The 21,456-nt window shown below is 39.9% G+C and overlaps 1 protein-coding gene across 2 annotated transcripts in view; it reads right to left on the reverse strand.

The window, feature by feature from the left end:
* Window positions 1-20,676, reverse strand: part of LOC149152269 (rhodanese-like domain-containing protein 9, chloroplastic) — a 327,951-nt gene extending 307,275 nt beyond the window's left edge. Inside the window, exon 1 of one of the 2 annotated variants that reach the window (XM_089441244.1) lies at window positions 20,359-20,674. In XM_089441244.1, coding sequence (XP_089297370.1) covers window positions 20,359-20,399 — 41 coding nt within the window. In that variant the 5' untranslated portion in view covers window positions 20,400-20,674. Of the gene's footprint in view, window positions 1-20,358 lie in introns of both variants that reach the window. The other variant, XM_089441245.1, reaches the window with a different exon arrangement.
* Between the last annotated feature and the right edge of the window lie 780 nt (window positions 20,677-21,456).

Genomic DNA, 21,456 nt, shown 5'->3' on the forward strand with positions numbered 1-21,456 from the left:
GCTAAGATTAAATCTAGCTTGATCCATGTCTTTTGGACCATTCTAACATAGATTCATATTAATACACATTAATATTTTATTTTCCCTAAGTTTAGACTTAAAGACTCCATTAAAAATATTAATTATTTTAATATCTCCTTATTTGTTTAGAATCTGCCCAAACCCTTTCTGGGTATTGGAGATATCATGTGCCCCAACCTCTCCACCAAATTTCGTGGCTAGAGCACATCCGATGCTACCCCAAATCAACATACTACAATACTCAAGCTCCACTGAGGTCAATCAAACCACTATTTCAAGATGTTTACACAATGCTGCTCTAAGGCTTCTTCATGAAAAACTTCTTTAATATATTTGCTCAGCAAACTCTAAGGGATCTTCAGCTATGCTTAGAGATGCTGCAATTAGGCCTTCAATCAATATTTCAAAGGTTTATACAAAAGGTTTATACTGTCCTCAATAAGGACATCACAAGGTATGTTCTTTGACAAGTCTTCTTCAATGTTTCTTCAAACTTTCACCCATCATAGGCCTACTATAAATGTCATCACAAGTCCCTAATAACAAGTTCAAAATATCTTGTTGTTGCTCCAGATATCACTGGACCGAGGTTCTATGCTAGATCTATAGCCTATTCCGAGCTCCTGTGGAGAAATATTACAACAGTTCAGATCCACAAAAATGCTCCAATTTTGTGCCACAGCAAGGTTACATAGTAATGATGGAAGGTACGAGTTCTGTGCAAGAAATCTGATCTTTAACACAAGACTGTCCACAAAAAGAATCTGCCCAAAAACAACATTTTCCTACTCCTCGGCTTCCTGTAGTCTTGGTCTGAGGCTGCAACATGAGAAACAAGGTTTGTAGTCTTTAAAAGGTTCCTGTAGCTGCTTCATTTGTCAATTTATAACCCAAACTGCATTCCTTTTTATCTCCTCGGCCTTGTTTCTCTTTTTGTACCTTATCTCTGAATTAATCACCAAAATCATGGTTAAAATGAGGTGATAGATGTCATATTTATATAGGATTTCACCTTGAACTGAAGGGACACGTCTATCTGGAGGTAGGCCAACATGAATGGTTGATCATAGGTTGGCTAGCTTTAAAAATTATATTTTTCTAACTTAAAAATTCATTTTCTCTTTAACTACCGGGAGTTTGAGGGCAAGTGAGGGCTTGTTAGAAAGATAAATTCTCTTTAAGATGGTCTAGGTCCCATTGAGAAAAGATGCCTCTAAGGTGGCAAAAATATTTTTTCTTTGTGACTGTCCTTAAATTTTATGCATAAAAAGTTTGGGACAGCATGAGGAATGTTTGGGACAATATGGCTTCTCCATTGTTTGGCTTCTTCATCATCATAGGATCATGTAGGACATCATCATGATAGTGTCCAACAATGAGTGTATCATCCATGTCATCACATAATGGTGTAGTGATATGTTAAAGTGCAACATCACTAGGAGAACTCCAAAATAGTTTTCCAACCCTTAAATTATCTCGAACCATGTTACCACCATCAAGTGTATGACATCATCAAGTATCATCAAGTGTGGTCATTCTTCAAGAGTCTGACTTCATTAAGTGTATGACTCCATATGTCATTAAGAGTTAAGGTCTAGATCATCAAGTGCATGCAACATTAGATCAAGGACTTCTTAGGACTTCTTTCATTAGTGGTTTGACTTCTTTGTGACTTGACATCTTCATTGATGGTATCTTGTCAACCAAGACTCATGACATCATCATTTGGAACTAGGCATCTCAAGAATATTGACATCTCAGTCAATGCCATATTGACATCAATGACAACCTTAATTAACAATTGTTTGTTCAAAGCGGTCTAATTTGGGACAGCTTGAAAAGAGTTTTAATAATGACGCTCAAGAAATAGCAAATGCAGCTATAAGCCAATGCATTTATGCAAATGGTCTTCCCTTTAACCTTGTGTGATCTCCTTACTGGGCAAAGATGATAAAAGCAGTGAATGAAACCTCAAGAGGGTTCAAGAGCCTTGGATTGAGAAGGTGCGCACCACAATACTGAATGCCAAAAAGCTAGATTTGGAGGCTAAATTAAGCCCCATTCGTAAATCATGGCGCATTTCAAGGGTGTCCATCATTTCGATGGATGGAAAGATCAAAGAAATAGGTCTTTGATCAATGTGATTGCTCATAGCCCACAGGGAGCAATGTTTTTGAAGGCAGTGGATTGTGAGGGGTTGATGAAAGATTCTCAATTCATTGCTACATCTTGATTGAAGCAATTGAATTGGTGGGGCCTGAAAATGTTCTCTAGGTAATAACTAACGATGCAACGATGTGTAGAGCAACAAGCCTAATTATTGAAAGCAAATATCATCACATATTTTGGACCCCTTGTGTTGTACATTCATTGAACCTCGTGTTGAGCAAGATGGGGAAGCAAATTGAATGGATTCGAGTTATTTTTGAAGAGGCAAAAGAAATTCAAGCCTTTATCACAAACCACCACATGTCCCAAGGCATCTATAGGGAGTTTGCAAAGTTGGAGCCCCTTAAGGTACCTATACTTTAAAGTTTATTTCATAAATTCTAATTTCTGACTCTAAATTCAAATATCTAAATTGGATTCTCAAATGTCATGATTCGTGAATCATAATAGTTATTCAAGCAAATTATGATTTTTAATTTGTTGAAATTTAAAACATTGCCAATTTGGCACCTACAGATTGTCGAGACTCGATTTGCTTCTCACATCATAGTCCTAAAAAGGCTTATGCAGGTGAAAGATGCATTACAATCAATGGTATGCAGTTCTCTTTGGAATCAATGGAGGCAATCCCAATCTGATAGAGCACAAGCACTGAAACAGTTGGTTGTTGATGATGAATGGTGTGATAGGGTGGAGTACATCTTGGCATTTACTAAACCAATTGTGGATTTGCTCCGTATTTTTGACACAAATATGCTTAATTTGGGTGACGTGTATGAGGGAATTGATTCCATGATAGATAAGATACGGTTGGTTATAAATGCCAAGGAGAATGACCTAGTTGAATTCTTTTACAGAGAAGTAAAAGATATATTGACCAAAAGGTGGAACAAGATGACCACCCCATTACACCTTTTGGCCTATGCAGTGAATCCAAAATATTATGCTGCAAAGTTGCTAAGTGATCCAGAAAGAACCACACCAAACAAAGACCCAGAAGTCGCAGAAGGATTTAAAAATGCTTTTAGAAATATTTTTGTAGATCCCGAAATTGGGCTTCGAATTCGTGCACAGTTTTCACATTTTGTGGGATTAGAGGGTTGGGGTTGTGATATTGATTGTATGCAAGACAAGACCAAATTAAGTCCATTTGAGTGGTGGAACTTCTATGGTGGGGCACTTCCACATATCCAAAAATTGGCCATCATGATCTTGTCACAGGTTGCTAGTTCCTCTTCAGCAGAAAGGCATTGGAGTACAAACGGCTTCATCCATTCGATGAAGTGAAACAGATTGGGCTCTAAGAAGGTTGAGGAACTAATGTATGTTCATTCAAACCTTCGCCTTTTGTCACACAAGAGAGATGAATAAAAATTTGGGCCCACCAAATTATGGGACGTGGAACCAGAGTTTCCTAACATGGAGATGACATTGAATGCCATGTCTCATATGACTTTGTTTGATGCGGAGTCACCAATAGGTGGATTGTCAAGTGGACATGGCAGCAATGTTCCCAGTCCCACTTCTAGAGAGGATGTGGAACTTTTTAGTGGCATGAATGAAGACATATTTGATTATATGTAAATGTAATTTATGATGGTGTTTTAACTTTTAAACTTTTGAACAACCATATGAATTATGAATAATGATAGTAGACTGTCAATCATAGTTCATTTTCTACTTTGTATTATGTAGTATGCATTATTAATTTTGGTAAAGATGGAGTAACTTGTCATGTTGATAACTTGATGATATGTTGAATCATGAATGTTATAATAATCATTAATGATGATGACAATGTTTATGCTGAAATGATGATGATGAATCATGATAGATCATAGATGATAATTGATTATGTATTTTTAGTCTTTAGATCTAATCTAGATTCTAAAATATGAATGGTAATATGAAATTTTTATATTTTTAATTTATATATGTGTGTGTGTGTGTGTCGTTTCCTGTCGTATTATATCCAATTTTTTGAAAAATTGTCGTATCTGTATCGTATCCATTTCAATGCAACTTAGCTCTCGACATGTAAAATACAACTTCCTCCTCCGGAGGTCCCTCCTGGTCTCATCATCCAATTGTCCCCTCCCTTGGGTTGCTCTCTACACTACAGGTGCTCTAGTGTCACATCCCTTCTAAGTGTAGGGAGTGTGTGGAGGAAATGGTGCCCAGGTCTTGGGGATGACCCCCTGCAAATCTCGCGTACAGGTCACTGCCTTCAGAAGAGTAGATGGTCTGCGTGACTTCACCAATCCCCACAGTGGCTTTGTTAACCCCTCCATAAATGTGTATACTCTCCTAACATCTGACAAATCAAGCACCATGACTGAGACCCTCAAGAACTCCGAAATATAATGCTTCGAATGTCCTGTCTACCTGAGTTGAGTCAACTCCTTGAAGTAAGCCTTTGGATCCCTCCGATCAAAATGCTCCACTACTCTCCATGTGAAATCCTCATAGGAGGTCACATCGACATGCCCCAAAGTGGACAAGCCATGAAACCACCAATCATGTGCCTCCCCCTCCAAATGCAATGTGGCCATCTTGATGGCTTCTACCTCCGTCATCTTGTTGAGCTGGAAGTATGTGTCCAACTTCTCTACCCAAGCACGTGTTGTGCACTTGGTAGTGCCATCATAGGTGGGAAAATACATCTTCGCAATGGTGTTGCGCAGCTCATAATTCTGCGTACCATGGCTTCCATAGCCCTTCTCCTTCTCATTCTGTTAGAGTTGGCAATAATCTCTAAAAGATATAGCTTCTCTAAAATTTACTCCCATGGACTGCCACTCCCTGAAATTCTCTCCCATCAACAATGAATCCTCTCCTCCACTCGTTTCACCCTGCGCCAAAGGTATAAAAGAAGGTAAAGTAGCTCGAGTTGGCTCACTCAAGGATGGACGTTGTGCAATAGGTGAAACGTGATAGAGTTGTTGAAAGGCCCTTGAAGTCTCTCCAAATATAAACTCCCAGTGAGTGCTCCACTCCCGGTTCTACATCTTGATCTCATCCAACATCTCTTTCTGACCTTTTGCCAAATCGCTCAAGGCATTCAAGAGATTGTCGAAGGCCATTTCTTCCCTGCTCTTGGGCTCCCCCATATCCTCTGCTACCAGTGTCTTCCCACGATACTCTGTGTCTGGAGTAATCTCCAACTCCCTCTCCCTGCTTCGGTACCTTTGCCTCTTGTAAGTAATATTTTGTCGGTCCTCTTCACTCATAGGAAAGTTCCCCCATGGCTGAGCCAGAATCTGAGCTCTGATACCATTGTAATGTTCCAAACTTAAATAAGCAGTGATATGCAAAGCAAAAACGATTTATACACAGAAATTTTCAACAATCAATAAACGTTCAAAAAAACTCCAAAAGTAGAACTAGTTGAGCCATTTTATGAATCAATGGAGCAAGTACAATAGTATGGAGGAATGCACCTAGGCTTGCCTCAATGGCAAGCGTGACAGAACCCAGGTGATGAGACAATGATATCAAGTACTGGAAAATGACTACTCTAATGCTCTGCACTACCTAGAAAATTGCACTGTTGGCTGAAAAGGAACTGCAAGAAACTCCACTTCCGCTACGCGGAAAATGCTACAAAATCAGCCCCAAGCTCCTTCACCAAAACCCACAAAAACCCAAAAAGGGTTTGATCTTAATCCAACCTCCCAAATCCGGCCTCCGATATGCCCTACAAACTGCTCAAGAATACAGCCTACAATGAATACAAGAAAAACCCTCCTCCCAAGCTCCGGAAATGTAGCAATATCCTCCACAAATGCTTCCCTTACCTCACCCGGCAAAGTTCAGCCTTAAAGGCTGATGCTTTACCTCCCACTTGTGCACCAAATGTTGCCTCTTCACTAGCCCAGGAAATGTGAAAATCACACTGCCAAGAAGCACTCTCCTCCAGCTCCCAAACTCTCCAAAATGATAGCAAACCTCATATGCCTCCTCTCCGGAAAATCTCCCAACCAAACTCCACCGCAAGACACAACTTGGCCTCCTCTTCACTGCGTCCTCCAGTAATAGACACCACTTGGAGATGAATGCAACCGCTGGAAACCACAGTGAAATCCTCCTCCTGAAGGATGAACAAAACCTTCCTAGGTTGGCACTCGAAGTCCCCCGAAGAAAGGGTGAGCTCTTCGCTTGAATAACTCTTGCTGAACAGTAAGTAACTTGGTTAAGCAGCTCAAGCAACCAAAGAGAAATCGATATGCCAAAAGATGATGAAATGAGGAGAGATGCCTTCCTTATATAGATTTCGTAGAGCACTTTTCCCTCCAATTTTCCCTCCATCGAGGGCCTTCACTTAACCATCGACTTTTCCCCTCCATGCAATTCGAACTATGGAGTGCGTATTTCCCTAGTGTAGGTGGCCCCGACGTGTAACTTACCCACAACAAAATAACTTCTCCTAAGTCTAATCTCCTAATAAAATCGAATGGGCCCCACTATCTCCAAAATTGGCCTCAAAATGCAATAATTAATCTTGTTCCAAATTAATTTAGGAAGAGACATGACACATTTGCATCCCCAACTTCCTTGCCATTGCCACTAGAAATGTGCATTGCAAACATCACACAACCTTTTCTTCAACTATGCTTAGCTTGCATAGTGGTAACCATCCTCACTGATGTAGGCTTCTTCTTCCCCTGCAAGGTTCTCTTTTCTCCACTATCATCCACACACTCAATGGCCTTGTCGAAACAATCCACTTTAGTCCTATGAAGGTACAACCAATCCATACCCAAAAGCATATTATACGAACCCAATGGTAGTACATTCAAATGTGCTGTTGTAGGCATACCATTTAACTCAAATGCACAAGCTCTCACCTAATTGTGAACTCTCTTCTTTGTACCTATAGCCAACTACACCAACCAAGATTTTGTATGCACTTCTTTTCTCAAACCACACTTATCCACCAAGTCAGGATTAAATAGTTAGATCCAAGATCAATCAAAATAGAAACAACTTGATCACAAAGCTTACTATCCATCTCAACGATAGATGCCTGATGATCCGCCTGCCTGTTGTCCACAACTGCATAAATACGAGGAATGCTATGACCAACAACACCAACTGTATGCGCCTCTTGAGCACTATAGATCTGGGGTCTACTATCATTCTGATACTGCGAACAATCCCTCTTATGATGATCCTTACCACATATCCAACACTACAATGGTTCCCTACCACCGCCTCTAGCCTATTGCTCTCCATGTCCTTTCTCAATTGTATTGAACCTCTTGTAAGGAACTATATTTTCTTTCTCACTTGCATCTTGAGGTCTTCCTCGCTTTGGTGGCCATTTTCCTTTAGCTTTCTCATTTCTTTTCAAGTCATGCTTAGGCTCAACTTTGCGTTTTGACTGCTCATAACAATGTTTCAACTTTTGGATGGCCTCCTCCAATGATCTAGGCTCATCGAACTCAATCTGTTCTTTGTATGCTACTGGTAGTCCACTGATGAATCTCTAAATCTTGGCCTTCTCCTCCTTGAGGTAAGGCACATATCTCAACAGCTCCAAGAACCTGCTAGTATACTCATCATTTGTCATGAAACCCAACCGCAACTCATAAAACTCTTTAGCTCTGTCATCAAAGTATCTTTCTGACAAATACTTCTTCTTGAAGAGTCTCTCAAACTCATGCCAAGTCAAATCATCTTCATGTATACTTTTAACATTTTTCACATCTTCCCACCAAATATTTGTTTTACCTTTGAGACTGAAAGTGGTTATCTTTGCTTTCATATTTTCTGAATAATCATGCAATCTGAAGAATTTCCTCATACCAAGCAACCATGCCTCTGCATCCCATGATTTCTTCATCTCCCCATCAAAGGTATGTGGTTTTGTTTTCTTAAACTCATCCAGCAAGTATCCCCTGTCACACCTCTTGTAAAGATGATAACGATGACAATCATGATGCCTGTCTGAACCAGAACTAGAATAATACCTGTGTCCACCATCTCTCCTATCCAAAGTGTCCAACAACCTGCCATCTCGGATCGTGTCATCTCTATCCAACCTGTGACCACCATCAGACCTGCTGCCATATGCCCCATTAGTTCCTTCTTCCTGCTCATGGCTAATACGAAGTGGTCCCTCTCACTGCAATTCTGACAAACTCTGAAGTAGTATTGCATTAACCTCTGCTTGTTTCTCTTCTGCCTACATGATTTTGTCATTATCCGCCTTACAACTCCTTATTTCTTCCTTCAAGCTTCTCAATGTATCTGCCAAATCAAAAGAGAACCCAACACCACGCTGCTCATTTGATTCATAAGGAGAGTCTTTGTAATCTACCATCTTGCTAGCCATTTGATCTCTTTCCTGCAAGGCATACTATGTCAGCTAAACCAAATCACAATAAACCAACGTACCTTAGCATAGTTCGGGGAGGATATCTCATCTGCAAGATCATTAAATCAACGTGATACATGTATAACATAATCATAACAACATATAGACATATGATACATAAGCACATAACCATGTAACCATCAGTCTAGCTAGAGTTCGGTCATCAATGTATGACCATATCAACTACACATTCCATGACCTCATGCATGACAACACAACATACCAACGTACACTGACAATACGCAAGCACAAACAACATGTAACCAATCATACACTCATGATAACATGCTTCATAACAACAACATCCTCATTCACATGGCGACATCACTACAACCATCGCTGACACTATGCATATGCAACAAGCATATAGACCACAAGAATGATTAACACACATGCAACCGACATGAATGCATGACGAACACATTCACCCAAGGAGAGCGCAACCACGCTCTGATACCAATCTGTAACCACCCTCTTCCCACATCTACCCAAGTAACCGGCCAACCGTGGTAAACATGCAACGAGAGAAGCCCCTGTGTAGGGATTCAACCTCCTTGATGACCATAAGGAAATGGAATCGACAGAACACATCAGACATCTCAGCCACTCAGACATCCTACCCGTGGGTCCCACTAATATTTTAGACCTCTGGACGCTCTCATGCTATAGGCATGCCAACGCCCAGGGACCTCTAGACGCTGTCATAGGCCTGCAAGCCAACGTCTAGGGACTTTTTCCAGCGAACCTGTGCTAGCGTCTGCTGAATTCAAGGCACTTTTCTAGCCCATAATTCTGACCACTCCCCAGAACTTGTTATAACTTTCAAAATCCATCAAAGACATGATGACAAAACTACTAAACCAAAAATCAACCTCAAGACTAGGTCTTACCATCCCCAACCAGGATTGACATTTTGTCAAACATTTGGTATCAATGCAACCTACAGGTCTAGGATACAAGACAGAGCATGCATGACTAAAAAATCTTATGAAACATGACAAGAAGGATCACCACCTTTTCCATTGAACTGTTATAACATCAATTAGGTCTTGCATCCATCAATTTAACAATTACAAGTAAATACATGAGATAAGCATGACATGAACCAGTGAATTAACCAAGCTTATAACCAGCATAAAACCATGTAAATAACATAGATATAATAGCCATTAAATCCACATATAAACAATTGCAAAAGCAAGAGAATTCAGATTTCATTAATCATAGGCAAATTTGACCAGGTTCGGGACTTCCACATACCACATGACCATAGGCATGGTTGAACTAAATCTTTCTTTCAGCCAGCCACCCCCGTGCCATATTCCAAGCATGAATGTGGAATCTCATGGATAAACCAATCCAAAAACAACCAAGGGAATCTAGAGGTTAAACCCCCTCCACCCTCACCAAACCGTGATCGCACCAAAACCAGTGCTCCGATCACAACCAAACTGAACTTGGAATGCTATCCGGAATCCATCACTATCCTTGAGGAATTTTTCGTCTCCTTGTCTCTCAGGCTTTACCATAACCCAATCTCGGATCACTAGGCCCTAAACCGAGACCAGTCTCTCAAGCTTTACCGCAAGCCAAACCTGGATCACTAGGCCCTAAACCGAGTCTTCTCCCTCAGCCTTTACTGTGTATCCCGCCGAAACCGGTAAAGGGATTCCTAGGCCTTTGGGAATGAACCTTGAGACCACCTCTGCCTCGGATTCTGAAATCCATCCAGCAAACCAAAGCTCAAAACCGAGATAAACATCCCAACATACCATGGCATCCAGAAAAGGCAAGGCTAGGTTGAAAACCACTGTCATAACCCAGCAAAACCATGCCACCGACAGCAAGAGAACCATACACCAACATGCAAAGCCATGCATGTCAAAACTAATGAAGAAATCACACATACAATATGTTACCTGCAAGTATTCATGTTAAAGCTACTTGATCCTGCTCTTCCTATACGTTGAAGTTTTTTTGGCATATACGTTGAAGTTTCTTCACATAACATTGGCATATACTTTGAAAGTTTTTGGTATATACGTTGAAGACTTTTTGGCATGTAAAATGTGTTAATAGCTACGCGTTGAATATACTTTGAACGTTGTTGAATGTACTCTTAACGTTGTTTAACACATGGAATTGTATTGAAGTTTTATGGTATATATGTTGAGATTAGATTGGTGAAGACCGAATTCAGATAGCTTTGTTGCCTCTTCATGTAAAACAATTCAAGAATGTTGCGAAAAAAAAAATGATGAGGAAGAGATTTGAAATCTTTTGAGAATGCATAGTTGATCTATGTTTTATATTTTCATTAAAGAAAAAGACAGTACAAAGCCCTATATGGAGAGAATGCCCTTTTGAATTGTAATTTTAAAAAAAAAAATTACTACCAAAAGTACAATTTTACTGTATATTGGCAGAAGTATTCTTCTATCAGCAGAAGTATTTTTACAGTACACAAATTTTTGCCAGTAGAAGTATTTTTTTTGTTACAGTATGCATTCAAGAGGAAGAGGAAGATATTTCAGAGGCAGGGAGGGTGGACATTCTCAAGGAGAAAAGGCAGTTTGCACTGCATTCGCTGCAAAAGGAATGGATCACATGATGCCTCTACATGCAAGCTACCATGGGACAAAATTGAGCAACAAAGAAACCAACAAAAAGGTAAAGTCGATGATACAGAAAAAGGTAAAGTAGCTGAATCTGCCCACTATGTTGTGGCACTATGTAACATTGGAGTAAATGAAGATTTATTCAATGCTTCACTTGCTTCTTGGAAAAATGATTGGTTGCTTGATTCAGGAGCAACCTGCCACATGACTCATAGAAAAGATTTTTTTGAAGAATTTACTAACAATGTTGATGGAGTAGCATACTTTGCAAACCAATCAAAAATCAAGCCATCAGGGCTTGGCACAATCAGGCTTAAACTGCCTGGTCTTCCAGACTTTCTTCTGCATCATTTTCTATATCTCCCACAGCTGAAGAGAAACTTGTTGTCCTTGGTTCACATCCACCAGCAAGGTCACTCCATTCATATGTTTGATGGCAAGCTAGGGTAAGAAAAGCAAAATACAACTTCCTCCTCCTGAGGTCCCTCCTGGTCTCATCATCCAATTGTCCCCGCCCTTGGGTTGCTCTCTACGCTACAGGTGCTCTAGTGTCACATCCCTTCTGAGTGTAGGGAGTGTGTGGAGGAAATGGTGCCCAAGTCTTGGGGATGGCCCCCTGCAAATCTCGCATATAGGTCACTGCCTTCAGAAGAGTAGATGGTCTGCGTGACTTCACCAATCCCTAAAGTGGCTTTGTCAACCCCTCCATAAATGTGTATACTCTCCTAACATCTAACAAATCAGGCACCATGACTGAGACCCTCAAGAACTCCGAAATATAATGCTCCGAATGTCCTGTCTACCTGAGCTAAGTCAACTCCCTGAAGTAAGCCTTTGGATCCCTCCGATCAAAATGCTCCACTACTCTCCATGTGAAATCCTCATAGGAGGTCACATCGGCATGCCCCAAAGTGGACAAGCCATGAAACCACCAATCATATGCCTCCCCCTCCAAATGCAATGTGGCCATCTTGATGGCTTTTACCTCCGTCATCTTGTTGAGCTGGAAGTATGTGTCCAACTTCTCTACCCAAGCACGTGTTGTGCACTTGGTAGTGCCATCATAGGTGGGAAAATACATCTTCGCAATGGTGTTGTGCAACTCATAATTCTGCGTACCATGGCTTCCATAGCCCTTCTCCTTCTCATTCTGTTAGAGTTGACAATAATCTCTGAAAGATAGAGCTTCTCTGAAATTTACTCCCATGGACTGCCACTCCCTGAAATTCTCTCCCATCAACAATGGATCCTCTCCTCCACTTGTTTCACCCTGCGCCAAAGGTATAAAAGAAGGTAAAGTAGCTCGAGTTGGCTCACTTAAGGATGGACGTTGTGCAATAGGTGAAAGGTGATAGAGTTGTTGAAAGGCCCTTGAAGTCTCTCCAAATATAAACTCCCAGTGAGTGCTTCGCTCCCGATTCTGCATCTTGATCTCATCCAACATCTCTTTCTGACCTTTTGCCAAATCCTCAAGGCATTCAAGAGATTGTCGAAGGCCATTTCTTCCCTGCTCTTGGGCTCCCCCATATCCTCTGCTACCACTGTCTTCCCACGATACTCTGTGTCTGGAGTAATCTCCAACTCCCTCTCCCTGATTCGGTACCTTTGCCTCCTGTAAGTAATATTTTGTCGGTCCTCTTCACTCATAGGAAAGTTCCCCCATGGCTGAGCCAGAATCTGAGCTCTGATACCATTGTAATGTTCCAAACTTAAATAAGCAGTGATATGCAAAGCAAAAACGATTTATACACAGAAATTTTCAACAATCAGTAAACGTTCAAAAAAACTCCAAAAGTAGAACCAGTTGAGCCATTTTATTAATCAATGGAGCAAGTACAATAGTATGGAGGAATGCACCTAGGCTTGCCTCAATGGCAAGCATGACAGAACCCAGGTGATGAGACAATGATATCAAGTACTGGAAAATGACTACTCCTCTAATGCTCTGCACTGCCCAGAAAATTGCACTGTTGGCTGAAAAGGAACTGCAAGAAACTCCACTTCCGCTACGCGGAAAATGCTACAAAATCAGCCCCAAGCTCCTTCACCAAAACCCACAAAAACCCAGAAAGGGTTTGATCTTAATCCAACCTCCCAAATCCGGCCTCCAATATGCCCTACAAACTGCTCAAGAATACAGCCTACAAGGAATACAAGAAAAACCCTCCTCCCAAGCTCCGGAAATGTAGCAATATCCTCCACAAATGCTTCCCTTACCTCACCCGGCAAAGTTCAGCCTTAAAGGTTGATGCTCTACCTCCCACTTGGGCACCAAATGTTGCCTCTTCACTAGCCTAGGAAATGTGAAAATCACGCTGCCAAGAAGCACTCTCCTCCAGCTCCCAAACTCTCCAAAATGACAGCAAACCTCCTATGCCTCCTCTCCGGAAAATCTCCCAACCAAACTCCACCACAAGACACAACTCGGCCTCCTCTTCACTGTGTCCTCCAGTAATAGACACCACTTGGAGATGAATGCAACCACTGGAAACCACAGTGAAATCCTCCTCCTGAAGGATCAACAAAACCTTCCTAGGTTGGCACTCAAAGTCCCCCGAAGAAAAGGTGAGCTCTTCGCTTGAATAAATCTTGTTGAACAGTAAGTGACTCGGCTAAACAGCTCGAGCAACCAAAGAGAAATCGATATGCCAAAAGATGATGAAATGAGGAGAGATGCCTTCCTTATATAGATTTCGTGGAGCACTTTTCCCTCCAATTTTCCCTCCATCGAGGGCCTTCAATAACCATCGACTTTTCCCCTCCATGCAATTCGAACTATGGAGTGCGTATTTCTCTAGTGTAAGTGACCCCGAAGTGTAACTTACCCACAACAAAATAACTTCTCCTAAGTCTAATCTCCTAATAAAATCGAATGGGCCCCACTATCTCCAAAATTAGCCCCAAAATGCAATAATTAATCTTGTTCCAAATTAATTTAGGAAGGGACATGACACATTTGCATCCCCAACTTCCTTGCCATTGTCACTAGAAATGTGCATTGCAAACATCACACAACCTTTTCTTCAACTACGCTTAACTTGCATAGTGGTAACCATCCTCACCGATGTAGGCTTTTTCTTCCCCTGCAAGGTTCTCTTTTCTCCACTATCATCCACACACTCAATGGCCTTGTCGAAACAATCCACTTTAGTCTAATGAAGGTACAACCAATCCATACCCAAAAGCATATTATACGAACCCAATGGTAGTACATTCAAATGTGTTGTTGTAGGCATACCATTTAACTCAAATGCACAAGCTCTCACCTAATTGTGAACTCTCTTCTTTGTACCTATAGCCAACTGCACCAACCAAGATTTTGTATGCACTTCTTTTCTCAAGCCAACTTATCCACCAAGTCAGGATTAAATAGTTAGATCCAAGATCAATCAAAATAGAAACAACTTGATCACAAAGCTTACCATCCATCTCAATGATAGATGCCTGATTATCCCCCTGCCTGTTGTCCACAACTGCATAAATACGAGGAATGCTATGACCAACAACACCAACTGTATGCGCTCTTGAGCACTATAGATCTGGGGTCTACTATCACTCTGATACTGCGGACAATCCCTCTTACGATGATCCTTACCAAGTTACCACATATCCAACACTACAATGGTTCCCTACCACCGCCTCTAGCCTATTGCTCTCCATGTCCTTTCTCAATTGTATTGAACCTCTTGTAACGAACTATATTTCCTTTCTCACTTGCATCTTGAGGTCTTCCTCGCTTTGGTGGCCATTTTCCTTTAGCTTTCTCATTTCTTTTTAAGTCATGCTTAGGCTCAACTTTGCGCTTCGACTGCTCATAACAATGTTTCAACTTTCGAATGGCCTCATCCAATGATCTAGGCTCATCGAACTCAATCTGTTCTTTGTATGCTACTGGTAGTCCACTGATGAATCTCTAAATCTTGGCCTCCTCCTCCTTGAGGTAAGGCACATATCTCAACAGCTCCAAGAACCTGCTACTATACTCATCATTTGTCATGAAACCCAACCGCAACTCATAAAACTCTTTAGCTCTGTCATCAAAGTATCTTTCTAACAAATACTTCTTCTTGAAGAGTCTCTCAAACTCAAGCCAAGTCAAATCATCTTCATGTATACTTTTAACATTTTTCACATCTTCCCACCAAATATTTGTTTTACCTTTGAGACTGAAAGTGGTTATCTTTGCTTTCATATTTTCTGAATAATCATGCAATCTGAAGAATTTCCTCATACCAAGCAACCATGCCTTTGCATCCCATGATTTCTTCATCTCCCCATCAAAGGTATGTGGTTTTGTTTTCTTAAACTCATCCAGCAAGTATCCCCTGTCACACCTCTTGTAAAGATGATAACGATGACAATCATGATGCCTGTCTGAACCAGAACTAGAATAATACCTGTGTCCACCATCTCTCCTATCCAAAGTGTCCAACAACCTGCCATCTCTCATCTATCATCTCTATCCAACCTGTGACCACCATCAGACCTACTGCCATATGCCCCATTAGTTCCTTCCTCCTGCTCATGGCTAATACGAAGTGGTCCCTCTCACTGCAATTCTGACAAACTCTGAAGTAGTATTTCATTAACCTCTGCTTGTTTCTCTTCTGCCTACATGATTTTGTCATTATCCGCCTTACAAATCCTTATTTCTTCCTTCAAGCTTCTCAATGTATCTGCCAAATCAGAAGAGAACCCAACACCAAGCTGCTCATTTGATTCATAAGGAGAGTCTTTGCAATCTACCATCTTGCTAGCCATTTGATCTCTTTCCTGCAAGGCATAGTATGTCAGCTAAACCAAATCACAATAAACCAACATACCTTAGCATAGTTCGAGGAGGATATCTCATCTGCAAGATCATTAAATCAACGTGATACATGTATAACATAATCATAACAACATATAGACATATGATACATAAGCACATAACCATGTAACCATCAGTCTTGCTAGAGTTCAGTCATCAATGTATGACCATATCAACTACACATTCCATGACCTCATGCATGACAGCACAACCATACCAACGTACACTGACAATACGCAAGCACAAACAACATGTAACCAATCATACACTCATGATAACTTGCTTCATAACAACAACATCCTCATTCACATGGCGACATCACTACAACCATCACTGACACTATGCATATGCAACAAGCATATAGACCACAAGAATGATTAACACACATGCAACCGACATGAATGCATGACGAACACATTCACCCAAGGAGAGCGCAACCACGCTCTGATACCAATCTGTAACCACCCTCTTCCCACATCTACCCAAGTAACCGGCCAACCGTGGTAAACATGCAACGAGAGAAGCCCCTGTGTAGGGATTCAACCTCCTTGATGACCATAAGGAAATGGAATCAACAGAACACATCAGACATCTCAGCCACTCAGACATCCTACCCGTGGGTCCCACTAATATTTTAGACCTCCGGACGCTCTCATGCTATAGGCATGTCAGCGCCCAGGGACCTCTAGACGCTATCATAGGCCTGCAAGCCAACGTCTAGGGACTTTTCCCAGCGGACCTGTGCTAGCGTCCGCTGAATTCAAGGCACTTTTCTAGCCCATAATTCTGACCACTGCCCAGAACTTGTTATAACTTTCAAAATCCATCAAAGACATGATGACAAAACTACTAAACCAAAAATCAACCTCAAGACTAGGTCGACCATCCCCAACCAGGATTGACATTTTGTCAAACATTTGGCATCAATGCAACCTACAGGTCCAGGATACAAGACAAAACATGCATGACTAAAAAATCTTATGAAACATGACAAGAAGGATCACCACCTTTTTCATTGAACTGTTATAACATCAATTAGGTCTTGCATCCATCAATTTAACAATTACAAGTAAATACATGAGAACCATGACATGAACCAGTGAATTAACCAAGCTTATAACCAGCATAAAACCATGTAAATAACATAGATATAATAGCCATTAAATCCACATATAAACAATTGCAAAAGCAAGAGAATTTAGATTTCATTAATCATAGGCAAATTTAACTAGGTACGGGACTTCCACATACCACATGACCATAGGCATGGTTGAACTTAATCTTTCTTTCAGCCAGCCACCCCCGTGCCATATCCCAAGCATGAATGTGGAATCTCATGGGTAAACTAATCCAAAAACAACCAAGGGAATCTAGAGGTTAAACCCCCTCCACCCTCACCAAACCGTGATCGCACCAAAACCAGTGCTCCGATCACAACCGAACTGAACTTGGAATGCTATCCGGAATCCATCACTATCCTTGAGGAATTTTCCATCTCCTTGTCTCTCAGGCTTTACCATAACCCAATCCCGGATCACTAGGCCCTAAACCGAGACCAGTCTCTCAAGCTTTACCGCAAGCCAAACCCGGATCACTAGGCCCTAAACCGAGTCTTCTCCCTCAACCTTTACTATGTATCCCGCCGAAACCGGTCAAGGGATTCCTAGGCCTTTGGGAATGAACCTTGAGACCACCTCTGCCTCGGATTCTGAAATCCATCCAGTAAACCAAAGCTCAAAACCGAGATAAACATCCCAACATACCATGTCATCCGGAAAAGGCAAGGCTAGGTTGAAAACCACTGTCATAACCCAGCAAAACCATGCCACCGACAGCAAGAGAACCATACACCAACATGCAAAGCCATGCATGTCAAAACTAATGAAGAAATCACACATACAATATGTTACCTGCAAGTATTCATGTTGAAGCTACTTGATCCTGCTCTTCCTACCTTGATCCTTGCTTTCCTTCCTTTCCCTTTGCTTGCTTTTCCTTCCTTGATCCAAAGCTAGAGTGCTCCAAGAAAACTCTAAGTTACCAAGAGTGAGAGAAAGAGAATAATGAGATAGCTCCAAAACTTGAACTGACAAAAGGTTACCAACTGATCCTCAAAACCCTTTTTATTAATGAGGCCTCTGTTTTCTTCATTTTCCATTATTTTCTTTCAATTTCCTCCTCACATGCAACCTGTGACCTTTTACCTTACTTTTCTCCTAAATTCCTTTATTTTCATAAATAAATGTGCCAAAAATGTTTTTTTGCCTTTTAATGCCTTTGCCAATTTCCTTAGCCAAAAGCACATCTAGTGATGCCCACTAGAATATCTTTGCCCAACACTCAACTTGGAATAAGTGTCCCTTAACTGTGGTCCTATTTTGTCTTTATTAAATTTTATTACATGAACTTTTCACCATGGTTGTTACAATCTTTCTAACGGTTCTCTAAAGATAGAAGAGCATGTGTCTATCATCTAAAGCAAGTTTTTAAGACGTGTAAAAAAAGTGGAATTTCTCTTAATCCTAAGAAGTCAATTTATGGGTTTGATGACGGAAAGCTACTGGGGCATATTGTATATAACGAGGGGGTTAAAATTGATCCAACCGAAGTAAAAGGGATACAAGTCATTACCCACTAATAAGGCAATCCAATCTTTCTTTATCAAAATTAATTTTATTTGAAGATTTATATTTTTGCTACGATTGTTAAATCCATTTCTAACATGTTAAAGAAGGATTAAGATGTCAAATGGACTGCTGAAAGTAAAGAAACATTTAAGAAATCAAAGAGGGCAATCTGATCAGCACCAATCTTGGTAAGACCAAATTATGAAAAGATTTTTCAGATTTTCTCTTTTGCATCAAAAGACACTCATACAGGAGTTTTGTTGCAGAAGAATAGTCAAAATTTGGAGCATCCATGAGCAAAACCATGAGGACAGCTGAATTGGGTTATTCTATCAAGGAGAAACATGCATATGCATTGGTGCAATAATAAAAATACTTCAGAAGTTATATCGGGAATTCCACAGTAATTGCACTTTTGCCTCGTCCTACAGTAAAGGACATCCACAAGTGCGTACGTATTTAATTTGTTTGTAGTAGCAGTTACTAGATGAGTAAGACGCAACCCTTTGTTGGATTAGCTAACTCAAAAGAAGAATATCTTACTCTAACAACAGCTATTAAAGAACCCGTCCGATTATTAAGATTATGCAACAGCACCGATATCCAAGAAGGTAGTTTGGAAATAGCATGTGATAGCCAAAGTGTCGTTGCAATGACCAAGAAATCAACTTATGATGCAACAAAGAGTAAGCATACCGATGTGAATTAACACTTGTTGGGAAAATGGAGGACCGAGGTGTGGTCAAGTTGACAAAGTGCAGATCAAAGAATAATGCAGCTGATGCACTAACAAAGGCAGTCAATGGAGATAAGTTTGTCGTGTGTAAAGATGTGATTGGCATTCCCACTTGTTCAAAGTGACCGCCGCGCGAGAGAATGTTGGAAAAAGCCCAGCAATAGTTTTTCTCATTGTAACATGAGGAAATCTCCACCTGTAAAATGGAATGTACATGGAAGTGCCAAGATTGTTCCTTGTTTTTAGGAGCACAAAGCGAATGCCCAAATTTCATAATTGTATGATTTGCAAAACCCAAAACAATGAATAAAGCGGACAAGTATTTGTCCCAGGAAATCTGCTTGCCATGTGTGTCTTGTATGACTGATTGTTGCTAAGCTCTGTATTTTCAATGCTTTTGGATTACCCAGCAAAGTTCTTCACCAGGCAATTCCACTGTCTTCTGTCATGTTTTGCTCAATCGCCAGTCTAAAACTATGGGGCAGGAAGCCAGAAGAAGAATTTTGGTTTTCATGTTTAATGCATTGGACAAGTGTAGAATACTTTTTGAATGTGAATTTGGTTTGCCATAACTGTGAGAGTATAAAATTTGGCAGTGGAACTAATGGATCTTGCTTATGAAACGATTATAAGTACGAATTAATTAATTAAGTATTAGAGTTAGATAGAGTTTGTTGTTACTGGGTTAGTCATAGGTGTATTCATTTAAGATTTATAAGGCTCCAAGCCAATACATCGATATTTATTATAACTTTATATTGTGACTCAGAGGCCAACCAAAATACATAAAATTTCAAAGCAATACATCAATATTCATCCAACCATTATAACTCATCATGTCACCAAAAAAATTCTACTTAACCAATTACAAACTTTTTAAATCATCAAAAATTGCAATGAGATGATGAAATAAACTGCTACAGCAGAAGAATTAAAATAGTTTATCATCCGTGCCCTTAGAACCATATATTTACGCGATAAAAGATATTGAAGTGTACCTCCATTGAACAGGAGCACCAGAAAAAGCAAGTGAGGACATTGTTGAACTATTAATGAGACCTCCACTGCAGCGAAATCGTGCAATCGTTCCCTTTTGATTTTTGCTAGCTGCTGCTACACTGATAAAACTTTAGTAGTCGTCTTGGCCAAAAAAGACATCTATATCATTGACCAATGCAATTTTGCCACCTACACCTAGCAATAAAGAAGATAATGTTAAACCTATTTTTCGAACTTAACCTATCCTCTATTTCTGTTTTAGTAATTAATAATAATGCATAGAACTAAAATGTCCATCGGAATTTCTGAGATCAATTAATATAACGCATATGACTAAAATTTTAATCCAAATTTCCGAGTTCTCGAGCATTTTTATGAGTATACATGCGTTACATTTGAGTATGAGTAATAGAACAATCTCGAATCGAATTAATGAGATGGATGATTTCCTCACACAATGCAATCATTGCATTGCAGATGATGTGATGTTCCATAAATGGTTTATCCTGCCAATCTTGTTTAATGATATAAACAATGTGCGGAGGTACAAAGTGGGATATTGTCTACTTCAAATGCAAACTAAATGATTTTGACCAGTGCAAGTTGAACTTTATTAGCATTAATGGATTTAATTTATAAGAATCTAGGAAAAGTGTAAGTACGAATAGTTTTAACCTAAAATATTTTAAAATTTTATTTAAAAAATGTTATTTGTTTAATTTTTTATTAGAAAAAATTTGAATAGAGTTTTGCACAGATGAAAATTGATTTTAAAATCTAATATTTTATTAAAAATAATAATAATTAAGTAAAAATATATTTGACAATTAGTCATTTATTTGATATGTATAATGTTATAACTATAAAAAATTATTAAATAGTTAATTTGATAATTAATTGTTTAAATAATTCATTATAAATTTTTATAGTCGTGTAGGTACTGTAGGTAATTTGAGTAACTTTAGTCTCCAAACTATAATACATAATATATGGTAGATTGCAACATGGGTTATAGCTTGTAGGATATTGTCTCCGTCAAATACATAAATAAATGATTTTGACAAGTGCGAGTTTAAGTTTATTAGTAGTAAATGGAT

This window comes from Pinus tabuliformis, chromosome 9 (genome assembly GCF_031772625.1).
Source record: "Pinus tabuliformis cultivar Carrire ecotype Pingquan chromosome 9, CPIR1, whole genome shotgun sequence".
In the NCBI taxonomy this organism is placed as follows: domain Eukaryota; kingdom Viridiplantae; phylum Streptophyta; class Pinopsida; order Pinales; family Pinaceae; genus Pinus; species Pinus tabuliformis.